The sequence below is a fragment of the Danio rerio genome, chromosome 12 (genome assembly GCF_052040795.2).
Source record: "Danio rerio strain M-AB ecotype USA chromosome 12, GRCz13ab, whole genome shotgun sequence".
NCBI lineage: Eukaryota > Metazoa > Chordata > Actinopteri > Cypriniformes > Danionidae > Danio > Danio rerio.
In genome coordinates, this window is record NC_141032.1 from 20,908,550 (window position 1) to 20,926,590 (window position 18,041).

The 18,041-nt window shown below is 35.6% G+C and overlaps 1 protein-coding gene across 1 annotated transcript in view; it reads left to right on the forward strand.

Moving 5' to 3' along the window:
* Window positions 1–18,041, forward strand: part of grid2ipb (glutamate receptor, ionotropic, delta 2 (Grid2) interacting protein, b) — a 78,673-nt gene that overhangs the window by 51,990 nt on the left and 8,642 nt on the right. Inside the window, 7 exon segments of the mRNA NM_001430838.2 lie at window positions 1,458–1,602; window positions 4,450–4,763; window positions 7,417–8,190; window positions 10,590–10,677; window positions 11,691–11,768; window positions 13,611–13,807; window positions 16,834–16,989. Of these exon segments, the coding sequence (NP_001417767.2) occupies window positions 1,458–1,602; window positions 4,450–4,763; window positions 7,417–8,190; window positions 10,590–10,677; window positions 11,691–11,768; window positions 13,611–13,807; window positions 16,834–16,989 (1,752 nt within the window).

The window sequence follows — 18,041 nt, forward strand, 5'->3', positions numbered from 1 at the left end:
GCCACACACCCACATTGCAGCTGTTCATGCGGCCTTCCATTTTCTTACTATATTTCTGACTGTGGAGATAGAGACTTTAAACCTTGGTGACAGCTTTTTACATCCTTCTCCTAATTCATGTTGGTGAATTATCCTAGCTTTTATGACATTAGGATGTTCTTTTGAGGTTCCCATGTTTCTACTTTCTGGTTCACAATAAGGAAAAGCACAACTAGCAATCAGCTTTCTTAAATATCCTTTTTCATGATTGGCTGCACCTGTGTTAGGATTGTTAGGGTCACTGAGCCATTCAAATCAATTTGTGTTGTAATCAATCAGCATTAAGTGACTACAGGTTTGAAATCTACACAAAGAGAGGGTGTCCAAACTTTTGCATAGCCTATTTTTCAGTTTCAATATAATTTCACACATCTTCATACCGTTACACTACCGATTTCTGTCTGAAAAACAGGACATTATTTAGCCTTCTCTAGAAACAGAATGGCATTTCATAGCGATCTTCTCTTATAAAGAAAGAGCACATTATTATGCAGCCACAGAGGTGTGCCCAAATTTGAGCATAAGACTATATATTGGATTTTACTATGTTTCTTTATGGTGCTAAAACCTAATGATGTTTCGATGTGTCTAAATCACATACTTCCCCACTAGGAACTGTACTATGTGAAAAACAAGTGAGTTGGCTCGATTCAGCATGTAGAATTTGCATTATTCTTCGGCAAATGACAGCACTCTGGTTTTTCATCAACCAAAAAAAGCGTGAGAAAAGTGTGAGGTGTCTACTACTGCTGTTGTTGCTACCGGGTGGGAGGGGATGGAGGAAAGGGAGCGGTGGTTGTCTACAAAATAAAATGGAAATGTAAAAACAGATATGCAGATATGGATCAGACATCAATGTAAGGCAACAACACAGTTGTTTTTTTGTCTGTGTTATTTTTTTGATGCCGTCTTGGTGTGTCCCAAGTTTTAAAGGTCTGAAAGTACTTTCAAATTCAATTTTAGTACCTATACATGAGTAGTATGCGATTTCAGACACAGCTTTCAAGTTTCAGTCCTTGAGCAAGTGATGGTCAACTTCCATTGGCTTATCTGATATTAAATTGCCAATGGCTTGTTTGGTACTCAACTGCCATTGGCTCATCTGATGCTCAAATTCCATTGGCTCATTTGACATTATATTGTCAGTGACTCATTTGATAGACAACTGCCATTGGCTCATTTGATACTACACTGCTATTGGGACATTTGATACTCCACTGCTATTGGGTAATTTAATACTCCACTGCCATAGGCTCATCTGATACTCAAATTTCATTTGCTCATCTAATACTCAACTCCCAATGGCTTGGCTGACACTCAGCTGTATATCAAGGGGAGGGGCTTACTGATAAGTCAATTAATTCCACTGTCATCACTGCTGTTATGAAATCATGCCTAATTCACACCCCACCCTATAGATGACAGGAGTTTACACAGAGCTCGGGAACGTGTATCCTGTGAAGAGCAGCCAGTCTCTCCAGAGTCACTCATCACCCAGGGCTGCTGGCATGGGCCTCGCTGAGAGCAATACATACACTCAGTCTTTCACACACAGCACCGCAGGTACTCTCAGCTCACTCTGACAGTCAGCATACAGAAACAGGACGTGCAGCTAATATTATAATGACAGATATCACCATAATGGCTGTGCAGGACCATTTGACACTAAATGTGCTTGCTTATTAGATCACTTAAGATTTTACTCAGGGGTTTTCAAACTGGGGAGCCACAATGGGTCATTAGGAGTAATGCTGCACAATGGCATTATATTGCATGAATTCAGGCATCCTGTATGTCTTTCAACAAGAAACTGAGTCTATAGGAGAAGAGAAAGAATATGTAAGTATCATTCAGTGTATACTGATGTGAGAAAATGAACAAACCACTTATTAGTTATTAGTTCATTAGTAAGTATATGCTCTTGAGTAAATGGTAATTTATTATTTTATAAAGTGCAGAGAATGTGAATGTTAAATAATATTTAACTAATATTTAGGCTTTTATTTGCAGAAAGTATTTGAAATATTTGTTGTTTGTATGTTTATACAGTATGTAAACTATGTATATATGCATGTTTTCCAATTATCTAAACTTGGAATATCTCTCCATAATTTTCTGCAAATAAATGCCTTTAATGAGCATCCAATATTCTGATTCTGATTCTAATTAACAGTAGTTTACCAAGTAAAACTTGAAAATTATGACTTTGTATAATGGCAAATTTGAAATGGTGATTAAATTGACAAGACTATCAGAAACAGCACATAGACTTGTAAGCAACATTAAAAAACAAGATTATTTTTACCACAGGGGGTCTTAATAAGATTAATTAAACGTTGTATGCATAATTTCTTGGCATTATGACTCCTTTCCTCTACTTTCTAAAAAACACTTGGTAATTATTAAACATAATTATATTATTTGAAAACATTAGGTTTATAAAAAGAAGACAATTTAAGCCTTCACATAAGCATAAATTCAGCTATATTTTGCATGCAGTTGTCAACAGTGTAGCGATATATATGAAAAAAAAGACATTTTAAAACCAAGCAGATTTATGCTGGACAATGCAGTAAATTTAAAAGGAGAATGCAAAACGTCTGATTCCACAGATTGCTAATAAAGTTTGACACACAAAAAAATACAAATGTGACCGCAGACAGCCTAAAAAACACTCATTTAAATATTAGTTTAGTGAAAATAAATTTGGATGCAATTATTATGCAAGAAAAATATATTAAATGTTAATTTTTTTCTTTTTAGCTTTTAATTTACTTAATTTACTAATTTACTCTTAGGTCATCCAAGATATTTATAACTGTTTTTTTTTTCTTTGGTCGAATGTTTAAAAAAAAGATTTCTAACAAACTGAAATATCATTTAATGAATTAAACACATTGCCTACTACCAGGGCTTGACATTAACTTTTTTGATCACTAGCCACTATGGCTACTAGTAGTTTTCCCATGTCTCTCGCCATTTATACTAGCCACAATTATGTTGTTGGAAGAATATATTTGCATAAATTAGACGTTGGCATGCTAAAATTACCAAATATAATTAGCCAAATATAGCTGTGTACAAATACTTTTTATTCAACAAAAAATTTTCTTTAAAAAAACAACAACTGACAATTACATTTTTTTCTTATTTATAAGAAAAACCATATTAACAAAAATGACTGCAAGCAATGAAAGCAGGTGAAAAACATTCTGTGTGCGATATTGAAAGGATGATCACTTGCACACGGTTAATGTTAGGCCCAGTAATAATCTGTTCAAAGAATGATTAAAGCAAAAGCAGCAACAGCTGCAGCATACAACAAATCTGGAGATCTGTGGGTGCACAAACTGTGGGTGCACAAACACTGCTTTTTTCCAACCTATTTCAAAGGGAAATGATGGCACCAGTTGCGTTTCCAGGCACGGTTGTTTAGCATAAGGAAACAGGAGCTTTTAAGCACTTGCCCGCATCACATCAGCTGTTCCTCGCTCACAACATCACCGTGTGCCTGATCATCCTCTCATTTGCTATTTACCTGCTTTCCTTTGCTTGTGTGAACAGTTATTAATCTTCTCGGTTCTAAGAGCACATTTGCACGCATATTGACAAACGTTCTTAAACTAAAATTCTAGTCTTTATAGACGAGGCAGCTCTGGCAGTTTAAAAATAGTTTTCAACCAGCCAAAGTGTGGCTAGTGTGGGTGTCTGTTTAAGCTGCCACAGCTAAAATCTACCTGCATTTAGCGGGCTGGCAGGTGTTAATGCCAAGCTCTGCCTGCTACTGGCTCTACACTGCTCAGTGAGCGTCGTCTTTTGGATGAGACATTAAATCGGGGTCCTGTCTCTCTGTGGTCATTACAAATCCCAGAATGTCCTTCGACAAAGAGTAGGACTTTAACCCTGGCATCCTGGCCAAATTTGCCCACTAGCCTCTGTCCATCATGGCCTCCTAACCATCCCCATATGATAATTGACTTTATCATCCTGTCTCCTCTCCACCAATCAGCTGGCGTGTGGTGTGCGGTCTGGTGCAATATGGCTGTTGTCATGTCATCCAGGTGGATGCTGCACACTGGTGGTGAATAAGGAGATTCCCCCATTGTGTAAAGCGCTTTGAGGGTCTAGAAATGTAAGGAATTATTATTATTATTATTATTATTACTATCATTTTGAGAATTAAAAAAAAAGCATTCAGGGAAAGCTAAATTAGTAACTGTGGTTACCGTAAGTACAACACTAAAATAAACGAGGGCCTTGGCAAAGAAGTTTGAAAACCCCAAAAAAGTAAATGATCAGCATGTTATAGTTCTATTGTTTTTTAAGTTAGAACCATTTAGAACATTTAATAATATATCTCATTGAATTCCTGCTATAAACCATTCTCTGGACTGAATTAATTTTTTGCAGGGAACCGTAAGTCAGGCCTCTCGCTTACATGGACTGATTCCTTTCCTGGGCCTCAGTTTGAGACTTACCAGCAGACTGTTGCTTCTCCAGACAGTGTGGACTCTAATCCCTATGTCAGTTTGGACAGCCCCCCTGCCTCTCCTCTGCCTTCTGATGAACTCAGTCCTCTGCCCCAGCGCAGAAAGCTATTCACCTTCTCACGTCCACCTCGCAGCAGAGACACAGACAAGTTTCTGGATGCCCTGAGCGAGCAGCTGGGTCACCGAGTTAATATTGTGGATGACTTCAAGGGCGGAGAGAATGACTATGAGGAGGTGTGTGCATTTTATTCCATTGTTTTCCCCCATTTGTTCTCCAAACATATGTTTTATTTTATTTTATTTTATTTTATTTTATATTATTTTATTTTATTTATTATTTTATTATTTTATTTTATTTTAGTTGAAGGCAAACTTATTAGCCGTTCTTTGAGTTTTCATTCTTTTTCAAATACCTCCTAAGTGATGTTTAACAGAGCAAGGACATATTCATATTTCTTATAATATTTTATATCTTATATACAGTACATATACTTATATAAATATGTTATAGAAAAATATTAAATACAAAATTTAATAATGAAAAAAGTATATACTGTACACAGTGCATCAGGAAAGGATTCATTGCGCTTCACTTTTTCCAGTTTTTATGTTACAGCCTTATTCCAAAATGGATTAAATTCATCATTTAATCAATCATCAAATGCCCCTGCTTTATTTAAATCCTATATGTATATATATATATATATATATATATATATATATATATATATATATATATATATATATATATATATATATATATATATATATATATATATATATATATATATATATATATATATATATATATATGTATATATATATATATATATATATGTATATATGTATGTATGTATGTATGTATGTATGTATGTATATATATATATATGTATATATGTATATATGTATGTATGTATGTATGTATGTATATATATATATATATATATATATATATGTATGTATGTATGTATATATATATGTATATATATATATATATATATATATATATATATATATATATATATATATATTAGCGCTGTCAAAATTAACTCGTTAACGCATGCGATTAATTTTAAATAATTAACTCGTAAAAAATTTTTTTACGCAATTAACGCAATTGCAGGTTTTTTTTACTTCCGCTTTTGGTGGACGTGTGTTCAGCATGCAATAAATGTGGATAAGACCAAGGAAGCACTTTTTAAAAGCAAGTTCCAGTATAAAACAATTAGTTGCATCACAGGTTATCCAGAGTTTCATGCAATTTCGGGTGTTTCATTTTTAACTTTCGACTTCTGTTGTAAGTTGATACCGCATGGCGAACAGAAAGAAAATCCTCCACATTTCGTGACTCGGTGTTGCTTTAATGTAAGGTTCCTTTTAAGGCTACACGGTAGACTTTTAATAAGAGTATAATCTTATTCATATTAAAATCGGAGTATTGTTGTCCGGTGAAGTTGCGAGCTGTCAAAGACAGGGCATTACTCTGCCTTTCAGCATGCGCCCCCCAAGTTTAGCGTGTTTCCTCATTAAACGCAACGAAAGCGTATGCTTCGTGTTGTTGTGTCAGAATCCTTGTGAAATACAGTAATACTTTAGGACGCTTAGTTTAAGCAAATTTGATGAACTTGATCATGCGTGTTGAATCTGAGGGGAGTCGCTCCAGTATGAAAGGCCGTTGGGGCCAAAACGTCTGCAGTGCGTTGTGTGTGTGTTTCTGTGTGCGTGTCTGTGTCAGGGGTGGAGTGAGCGACGTATCTGAGTAGGGGCGAGAGGGGTGTACAATGTATTTAACGACCGGTTTGCAAGAAATTATCATTCATTTGCAGGCATTTGGGAGTCTCTGTGCACTTGCGGGATACTCCTAGCAACTGGATGAATGTAAAGGAGGATTAAGCAAAATTGTTTCTACTCTATAATTAATGTTCTCAACTCACAGCAATAAAACTTTACAATGAGTGCAACAGTTTGTATTCATTAGTTTATTATTATAATTTTTCATTTTCCATATCTGCAATTTCTGTATTTTGGCATTTTTTACAGTCCACTTAGAACCCAACATGGAAATCAATGTTTTCTTTATTGGCATTGATTGTTTTGAAATTTAAATGTCATTAACATGCCTGTGTTTTAATTTCTTTAATAAATATGGCTGTCAAGCCAGGATCTTGATGGTTTATTGTGGGTATGTTGTTTACATGAAGAAATCTGTGTTACAAGTTAAACAAAAATTCTATTAAACAATAATATTTTGAATTTAAATATTTTTTTGTCTTGTGTTTACATTAATTTTACATTTAAATAGCCAAAATTACAAGTTTCAGTATTTTAAATGTGATTAATCGCGATAAATTTTTTTTAAAAAGGTGCGATTTATTAGTTAATTTTTTTTAATCGATTGACAGCACTAATATATATATATATATATATATATATATATATATATATATATATACACATATATTCTTTACTTTTTATACTTTTTCAACACGTTTCTAAACAAAATTTTTCATTAACTCATTTCTAATAACTGATTTATTTTATCTTTGCAATGATAAAAGTAAATAATATTTGACCAGATATTTTTCAAGACACTTCTATACAGCTTAAGTGACATTTAAAGGCTTAACTAGGTTTATTAGGTTAACTAGGCAGCTTAGGGTAATCTTTTTGATTGTCTACAGAACAAATCACAGTTATCCAGTGACTTGCCTAATTAACCTAACCCTGCACTTAAACCTGAAACCTATTAAATCTATTAAATTAAAAATGTGTTCATGAAGTCTTCTGTCTAATAAACATCACTTGGTAAATATTTGAAAAAGAAATCAAATTTCACAGGGGGGCTAATAATTTTTACTACACATGTATGTGCCATTGTGTCTGACAGATGAGTTTCCAGGATGAACAGGAAGTGAACATGCTGCCTCACGAGTTAAGCAGTGCCAGCAGTGAAGACCACAGCAGCAGTGACGACTCCACCTCAGTGTCCTACTCCTCCGGCTCTGACCACATCCCTCCTCCACCACAGAGTCCTCCACCTCCACCACCTCCCCTTCAGTTCACAGACTCACCCTCTCCCCTTCCCATCACCCCAGAGCACCTGCCCCAACCTCCCCCAGCCTTTCAGCACCATCCGATTATAGCCCCACCACCACCTCCACCTCGCCCCTTCCTTGCCAACCGCCCCTCACTACACAAGGTTCTGCCCACCAGGGAGGAGCTCAGGGCTCAACACAGCCATCCCCGACGCTCTTCACCCCAGCCGAGCAGTCAACCTATTCTCCAGTTACACCAACCGAAGGCTCATCCCATCCTACAGTCATCCCCACACACCTCCCCTCAACCCCCGCATACAAGTGCACAACACACTCGCCTCCAACACCCCAGCCAATCCATTTACCAGAGCCAGCAGACTACTGTTCCCAGAACCTCCCCCAGCTTGACCAAACAGAAAAGCCTCCATTCCCAACCTTCTCAACAAAGCTTTGAAGGCACACTGTCAAGCAAGGTTCCCCCTCCTCCACCTCCTCCTCTACCCCCACCTTGTGATCCTCCACCTTTACCCAAACCCAGTCCGAAAGCCTCTGACAACAATCACATGAGTGTGAAGAGATTGCGCTGGGAGCAGGTGGAGAACTCTGAAGGAACTATCTGGGGACAGGTTGGTGGGGTTAAATAAGACCCATAGTGTGCATAGCAACTTAGTGCTTAAGTTCTGTTCACACCAAGTCTGTTCTCTTCACAACAAGAATAATTAATAGTATAACTACAGGTGCTGTGTTGTAGTTATTGAAGGAACAATATTGTAAAATGGACTGTAAGTGTAGCTTAAATGTCTAATCTTGTGCAGTGTCATTGGTTGCATTAAGAGCCTGAAGTATACTTCAGCCATCTACAGTCCGGGATGGTCTGTTCACTGTCTTTGTGATGTACAGAAATATGTTTTATTAGAAGTGTGCATTGTTGGTCCGAGTACACAAACTGACCACTAGGTGATACTGCACCTGTTGTGAACCTATTTATTTTCAGGATCTAGATTTTACTGCACATTAAGCTTTTTTGAAAGTGAAGTAGCATGAAAAATGCAATAGTATCTGGATGCAGTCTTTATTGATGCAAGCTGAGATTGAATCACTCAGCAAAGCAATGTCATACACAATGCAGTCAAATGGAGCGAGTGACGTGGAATAATGTAAACGAACTGTCAACTCTGCTGCCCTCTCTTATACACAGTTGAGTATACTTTGAAAGCTGTATGGACTGAGTATACTAGGAGAGAGTAGAGGTTGAATGATTTTAGATTTTTTAAAGTCGACTTATTAAGGTTTAAAAAAGCTATTAAAGTCAAGTCGATGTCATCAATGAAACACAAGATGCAGATGTTTAGCAGAATGCCACTATTTGCTATTTATTATTAAACATATATATACACATGCTGTTTGACCGCTCATAACACATTGCAAAGACAATGGAACATTACCAATGACTAATTTTAGTGGAAAACAAATGCATTGTCAATACTTTCATTTCGTTAATAACATAAGCACGGGCTAATTTTGGTGCTAATTAAATGCAGTCAACACAATGATCATGGCTCGTACTACTAAGAATGAAACAATGACAGATATGTTTAGTGCAAAAATAATGCATACATTGTCAATGCGTATATTGTTTTTTCTATTAAGGGCCCTGCTAAACAGGGTAGCAAGAGACAATTAACAAATGTAATTTCTTTTTTGTTTTACAAATGTCTCATTTAACATATACAAACAAGTTAAACTGATCCTGCATGGTCCTGCATGATTCATCAAGGTTTATGGTATTACACAGATCTCCCCTAAATCGAGAGCCATTGAATTTTTAAAAAGTGCCCCCTTTTCTGAAATAACATGACCTTACCGGTTTTATATACACTTGGAATCACTGATTTAAAGCTTCATTAAACAATGCTTTAAATACTATCTCACCCCATCACATATCATGTTTTTTCAGTGTCATCCTGTGGTCTTTGCCCCAGGTTCTGCCTCTGTTCTTCCAGTGTTTGGTACCGCATCCTTCAAAACTACTATAAAGCCATTAAACAATGGTAAAATGAAACTGATGTCATACCAATGTGTGCATGGACAGTCGCTGGAAAGACATGTTCGTTCATACATTCATTCATTCATTCATTCATTCATTTTCCTTCAACTTAGTCCCTTTATTCATCAGGGGTCACCATAGCGGAATGAACTGCCAACTTATCCAGCACATGTTTTACACAGCGCATGCCCTTCCAGCTGCAACCCAGTACTGGGAAACACCCATACATATTCACACACATTAACTACAACCAATTTAGCTTATTCAATTCACTTATAGCACATGTATTTGGACTGTGGGAGGAAAGCACTCAAAGGAATCCCACATGAACACGGGGAGAACATGCAAACTCTACACAGAAATGCCAACTGAACTGCCGGGACTCGAACCAGCAACCTTCTTGCTGTGAGGTGACAGTGCTAACCACTGAGCCACCGTGTCGCCCACGGTAATAACATGTTTTAAACATAATTAGTGCCTACGCAAGAACAATAAACAGATAGTTCATAGGTTTTTGCTAAATATATATTTTAATTGCAAGTTCTGCTAGCATTTCTTTAGGATTTCATGATTTCCTCATTCATTTCAATAGTGGCTGCTGAGATAACAGACTAAGACCTTAAAGGGACTTTAAAGAGAGGTATCATTGCCGCCAAGTGGCCAAAACTAACATCTTCAGTAGGCCCTTTGAAATGATTTGGAAGAGTACAACTAAAACCCTAATTGTACTAACTGATTTACTAAACTTTCTTCTTCGTTATGATTTTAACAAGTTTAATTTATGATGCAGATGAAAAGCCACACCTAATCCCTTTATATCTCTCACTCTGGTTAGGGCAGATGATGAGCCCCTCAGATTGGAACACAGTCTGTAGATTATTTATTGTTAGTTGTTGATGTTGGTGTGAGCAGTGCTTAAGTACAGGTCATGTAGAGATCTATTACTGAGATTGAGATGTTTTTTTTCTTGTTTGTTAGCTTGGAGATGATCCGGACTATCATAAACTCAGTGACATGGTCAAGTACTTGGATCTGGATTTGTACTTTGGCACACAGAGGAATTCCAGTGAGTTCTTTTTCATTATAGCTTGTTCAGTGTGATATTGCATGTGCATATAATCATCTCTTTTCATACTGTGCTGTGATAAAAGCCTTCTAAAAGACACTTTTTACAGTTTTTCAGCATTTTTGCATTGAATACCTGCAGGTCATCAACCAGAATCAAATGAACCTATGAAATCTTATGAAGTGTCATTTTACACAAATCAAAAAACACTCAATTTTCATGTGCCTGTAGTTTATTAGGAAAGTAAATATTTATTCATTAAATCTAACATAATTGTACTTACTATTTAATATATTTGTTTAATATTACTTAATAACAATTTATGTTTTTTAAAACAGTTTTCTAAACCTCAATAATAATAACTACTTTCTATTTTAATGTGTTTCAATGTTATTAGGGTAAGTTTTCAGTTTTCAGTATCATTACTCCAGTTCTTCAGAAATCATTCTGATATGTTGATTTGATTTTTTAAAAATATTTTTTTATCTCGAATGTTCAAAATAATAGCATTTACTTAAAATATATTAATAATAATAATAATAAATTATTTATTTCATTAAAATGTACATTCATATCACATTGTACATTTTTTAGCAAAATCTTTTAGCTTTAAAACTGTATATATTATTTACGTGCATGTCATGTAAATATAATATAATATAATATAATATAATATAATATAATATAATATAATGTAATAGGAAAAAATGTGTATAAAATGTATATGGGGGCAACATTTTTAGGAAAATAATCTTATGAGTGTTATTGTTGCTGTCTTCATCCGTATGTGTCATCCATTTTGTCACTTTGCAAAATTACCTTGTCTATTTTTGTACTTTTCAGCTCATCTCTCATGGGGATCTATGTCTGTCTCAGATCCCATCATTCCCATCCAGTTATTGGCATCTCACAGCTTCTTTTCAGCCTCATAACCCTCCATTTATTGTCTCCACTTCTGGTGCGAGCAGAACTCATCCTTACACTGTTATTAAATGTGTCAGTCTCTCTTCCAGAGCCCACCTTCCTGCCCGAGAACTTAAAAAAGAAAGACGTGGTTGAGATTCTCTCCCATAAAAAGGCCTACAATGCCTGTGAGTATGCGCAGAGTTGTGTTGGAGTGTAATCATCTAGACTTAACTCTGGCTTGAGTCAGGTTTGATGTCTTGTCTTGTGACGTCGATGTGTAGGAGAAGGTTTAAGAGGTATTTGCTGCTGTAGTGACCCAAGGTTATTTTAGTAAACGAAAACTTAGAATAAAACTATTGGGTAATTAGTTTAATCATTTACTAATATTTTACAGACTAAAAACAAATCACAATAAATAGAAAACTAAATAAAACTAACATCTGAATTATAATTGTTTTTTAAAATTAATAAGACCTGCTGCTGATCTGTAGATGGACTATTGCAAACAAACAGTCAAGAGCATGGTTATATTAAAAAACAACCAGTTTAGCATAACATAAAACTATATATCTTCTATATTTTAGTTTAAAAGTAAACTAGCCATGTTTAACTACATATACGGTACAACAAGTTCTTTAATATGAAGACGATTCCTCACCATTTGTACTTATATTTGTATGGTTTTGAAATCAATGTCAAAACCAAAGAGGTTTGCACAAGTGTTAATGTAAGCTGTGCAAGCAATAAACTCTTCTGTTAACTCTGGTAAACTAGAATTACTCAAACTAATACTGAAACTACACTTACCGGCCACTTTATTAGGTACACCTTTCCAACTGCTCATTAATGCAAATATCTAATCAGCCAGTCACATGGCAGCAATTCAATGAATTTAGGCATGTAGACATGATCAAGACGATCTGCTGCAGTTCAAACCCAGCATCAAAATGGGGAAGAAAGGTGACTTTAAACGTGGCATGTTGTTGATGCCAGACAGGCTAATCTGAGTGTTGCTGATCTATTGGGATTTTCACAAACAACCATTTCTTGGGTTTACAGAGAATGGTAAAAAAAAAAAAAACAGAAAATATCCAGTAAGCGGCAGTTTTGTGGGGGCAAATGCCTTGTTGATGTCAGAGGTCAGAGGAGAAGAACCAGACTGGTTCCAGCTAATAGAAAGGCAACAGTAATGCATAAGAGCATCTCTGAATGCACAACACGTCCAACCTTGAGGCGGATGGGCTACAGCAGCAGAAGACTACACCGAGTGCCACTCCTGTCAGCTAAGAACAGGAAACTGAGGCTACAATTTGCTACAACAAGCTCACCAAACAGGCTATAACAGGCTCACCAAAATTGGACAACAAAAGATTGGAAAAATATTGCCTGGTGTGATGAGTCTCGATATCTGCTGCAACAATTTAGCATCAACAACATAAAAGCATGGATCTTTCCTGTCTTGTAACAATTGTTCAGGCTGTTAGTGGTGGTGTAATGGTCTGGAGGATATTTTCTTACCACACTTTGGGCCTATTAGTACCAATGTCAGTGCACACAGATTGGTTTCTTGAAAATAAGAATGAGTTCACTGTACTCAAATGCCCTCCAGAGTCACCAGATCTCAATCCAATAGAGCATGTTGTGCAGTTGACAAATCAATAGCAACTGTGTGATGCTATCATGTCAATATGGACCAAAATCTCTGAGGAATATTTCCAGTACCTTGTTGAATCTATGCCATGAAGGATTAAGGCAGTTCTGAAAGCTAAAGGTGGTCCAACCCAGTACTAGTAAGGTGTTTCTAATAAATTGGTCGTTGAGTGTCTGTATATATAATAAATGTGTTCACAAAATAAAAACTAAAATAAAACTAACTAAACCATTAATAAAACAAGCTAAAACTAAACTAAAATTTACAGCAAAGTTCAAATTAGTATCAAAATAAAAACTACACTAGCTTTGGTTGTGACTGTGTGGCATTTTAAGTAAAGAATTTATGTCTTATCACTTCTGGCTGGTCTGTTCAGCGATCCTCATAGCGCATCTGAAGCTGGCCCCGAAAGAGCTGCGGGACATCCTCATGACCATGAGCACTGAGCGTCTGGAGCCCGCACACATTAAACAACTGTTGCTCTACGCTCCCGATGACGAAGAGGTCAAACAGTTTCAGCATTACGACCAGGACCCTGCTAAACTCAGCGAACCCGACCAGTTCGTCCTACAGGTGCTTCTTTACTTGAGTTTAAAGCGTATTATTGTTGAGTTCTGTTAATATTTGAAATCAACTCCACAAAAGTAGTTTCATGTTGCACATTTTAGTCAGTAGCCAAATATTTAAATTTTATTTTAAGCCAGAATAATTCAAATGTTAACCCCTGTGCACTGTTCAAATTTACTATCCTTTTGTTATGTTCGGGATGAAAACATCCATTGAGTTAAAATTGCGGTAAAAATGCATCAGATAAATATATATTTTACATTTTTTTTACATAAATCGGTTAATCAACTTCAGTCCTGATTAAAACTACTAAATTGCTTAGAAAATTACAGAATTTTAAATTTCAACAAATGATGAAAAAAAAAAACTTACAAAATGACGTATTTTCAATATGAAAAGTAGTTGAGGACTGTTTTTTTTTTTTTTTTGTATTGGACATGTGAATGATTGGTAACAACATTGGCATAATTGATGAATTTGGCAATTATAGTGAAAATCCTTTAATTTTCTAAAAAAAATTAGTAGTTTTGCCCGGAGTGTATTTTTGAGTTTTATTAAAAATTCAAAGCATTTTCTCAAAATATGTGTCAAAATAAAACTTGTCACGTAAAATCATTCTGCTAGCTGAAAAAGAAAATGTTATGACCAAATTAAGACACAAAATCACCCCCATAGTGGACGAAAACATTACCAACAGCACATAAGGGTTAAGTAAAGAACAGTTTCCATGATGTTAAATGTAGCAATGCACATTTCTAAGTACTTAATTTGGACAACTTTAAATGTGTATTATTTAAACTGAACTGTCAGATTCCAGATTTCCAAATGGTTGTATTTTGGTTAAATATTGTCCCATCCTAGCAACCCATGTATACCCTGGCCTGCAGTGCCCATGTTAGACACTGCATATGGACATTGTTTTCTGCGAACTACAAATCCCATGTTCCTTTGCTTTCTTGATTTGTGTATTGATTTCAGCTGCGCTTCAATATCCTGTTTAGTTCTGTGTGTCTTTAAGTCTGTTTCATTTGTCTTTATGTTGCTTTTGTATTACGTTACCCCTGCCTTTCTGTCGTGAGTCATTTTTGTTTTGTTATTTTGTTTCTTATCCGTTCAAGTATTTTTGGAGTTGTGTTTTTTCTTAATTATGCCTTGTCTGATATCACTTGGATTACTTTGTTAAAAGTAAGCTGCACTTGAATCCTTTACCATTTTGACTCAGCCCAATCCCTGGCAGAATACATCTCTATTTAAAAAAAATGGCACGTTTGACTGTTTTTGTAGTCCAGATTCACAATGAACACTCACCTATGCAAAAAATACTCTGCCCCCAAATTCATAAACATGTTGTGTTTCACAAGCCTCTACAGTCTATTTCAGTCTGAAAATAATACTTCTATTGTGAAAATATATTCAGGCTCACTGGTGCAACTGATTTAATCTATAAACTACAATTCCCAAATGTGCCTACACTTGTAATAATGTAATGTACGATACCTAACAGTGAAGTTTTGTGGGTCTACATTGTAGTCAGCTAAGAGAGTCTTGTGTTATGATAAATTCCATCAAAATTTACTCCTAAACTTTGGAGGAAAAAAAGTTAGTGATTTATGTGCATACAGTGCACTGCTTTCTACAGTTATGTCAGAAAACTATTATTTATTGCCTGTTCTCTTAATTTTTTTTTTCATTTAAAAAGTCAGTGTAGAGTGCTGTGTTAAAACACTGTTCATCCTTGCTACCATTCTAAAGCATTTTCAAGAAGACAAGACATAAAGATATCAAGTTCTTACATTATTCTGTTGTATTACAGTTTTTTACAGACACTAAGACACATTTCTCAATACCTACAGTGGGTCACTTTCGCAAAGCTCTTCACACAGTGAGCACAACAAAAATATGTGGGCTAAACTGAGGATCAAATATCATTGTTTTGGCACAAAATGCATTCAATGACCACATCTCTCAAATTTCAAGAATTATTTTTTCACTCAGACAGAACAACTGCCAATCTGGTATGTACAGGACATTTTGCACATGCTTGCATACAGTTTTTAAAACTGTTAGACTTATGTTCAAAACAATAGCATAATGCAAAACAAAATAAGACAGCAAAATTCAACAGCAATAGTTTATTGAAACATATTTTAAAAAATCTAAAAATGCGGTTTAATCATCCAGATTAGCGTTACTATTGTATCTGTATCTGTGGATGGTGTGTATATAAATTCTTGTATTTTAAAATTACTCAATACTCAATTTTTTAAATTAAAATAAATACATAAACACATAAAATATTAATGAATTCTGCATCATATCTGATTCAACCCAGGAACATATATTGCAGTTATAAACAATATATATTGCAATTATAAACAGCGATGTGTCCTTGTTTTACACAAGAAGTGTAATGTGTAATGTGTAATGTTGTTAGTCTTTTTAGGTCATTGTTTTGTGGGTGACAAAGTGTGTTTGTCGGCTGTCAACATTTGCTAGTGTTCTGGAAGAATGAGTTTATTTAAGACCTGAATAAAGTGTTTTAGTAGTTTTGAATGTAAAATGAACTGCTTTGCCAAGCTGAAAGTCGGTTAGGAGATTTGTGTGAAGAGTTTTACAAAAGTGACCTAAGTTTTGAGAAATGTGTCCTAGCGTCTGTAAAAAAACGTAATCCACCTTTAGAGAGGACCGAAAGTCAAAACATAGAGGAAAATATGTTTTTAAATTGTATATGAGTGACTGTAGATGTAGCCTATGGCTATTATCTTGTTTCCACTGAGTGGTACGGTTGAGTACAGCACACATTTATTTCCATTTCTACTGTCAGAAGTACCAAATATACTGTAGTCAGATGTATGTACCTACATTTTTGGATCCCTTTCCTGAGGGTGCTTAGCAAAAATAGTGCAATGCTAAAAGGAAGGAACTAGATTTGCTGCTGGACGCTGTTTAGTTTGCGGAGAATTTCCAATTGCAAATTATTAATGTAATAATGTAATGTAAACATTAATGCTTTTTTTGCGCTTGCTCTACAGATGCTACTAGTTCCTGAGTATAAAACCAGACTGAGGAGTCTTCTTTTTAAGACCACTGTGCAGGAGAAAACAGAAGAAATGAGAGCTGCGTATGAATGCATATACAAAGCCTCATTAGAGCTCAAAAACAGCAAGAGGTTGGCCAAGATCCTTGAGGTAAAATTATTAATTCAGCAGATATGCAATTATTAATAATGACTCATAAATAATGTTACAAAACATTTGGACCTTCTGCAAAGTTGGTGTTTCTGAGCTGCTTGTTTTTAAACATTGGTTATCTCAATTCAAATACTGTTCTTAGCAGGGTTTGGTGTAATTAGTTACAAAGTGTTGAAATAATTAATCAATTCTATGCGTGTTCAATAAAAAAGGTCAGGAGAGGTTTTTCTTCAAGGTTTAACATATTAGCAATTTATTGGATACAAATGAATAATTCTGTTATCCTTAATGCAATGTAAAAGTTACATTCAGGAGGTGTGCACAGTTTTCATTTCCTGACTACAACTTATACAGGCAGCTGATATTAACTGGTGGAGTTTAGTGAAATTCATCACTTGTCAATCATTCTCCAGTCCTCCATTGGCTGCACCCATACATACATCCTCTTTTTCTACAAATTCTTTGCACAACGTCAAAAAGCACAAAACTACTCAACTGCAAATTCTGTGCTCACAGGACGTTTCGCTGCAGAGCTCAAGTTAATTTTAGACACTCAGGCCTTTGCATTTCCAGCAGCTTCATCTACTTCTGCAAAAATGCGTCTTTAGTATGCAAAACATCACACTCGAAGTTCAGTTAATATATCATCTTTAAGCCATACATATACAATTGTTTAATGAAATAAAAAAAAGAGACAAAAATATGTTTTAAAAATTCCTTTGTAATTCCTTTTTCATTCATTCATTCATTTTCTTGTCGGCTTAGTCCCTTTATTAATCCGGGGTCGCCACAGCAGAATGAACCGCCAACTTATCCAGCACGTTTTTTACGCAGCGGATGCCCTTCCAGTCGCAACCCATCTCTGGGAAACATCCACACACACATAAACACACTCATAGACTACGGACAATTTAGCCTACCTAATTCACCTTTACCGCATGTCTTTGGACTGTGGGGGAAACCGGAGCACCCGGAGGAAACCCACGCGATTGCAGAAAGAACATGCAAACTCCTCACAGAAACACCAACTGAGCCGAGGTTCGAACCAG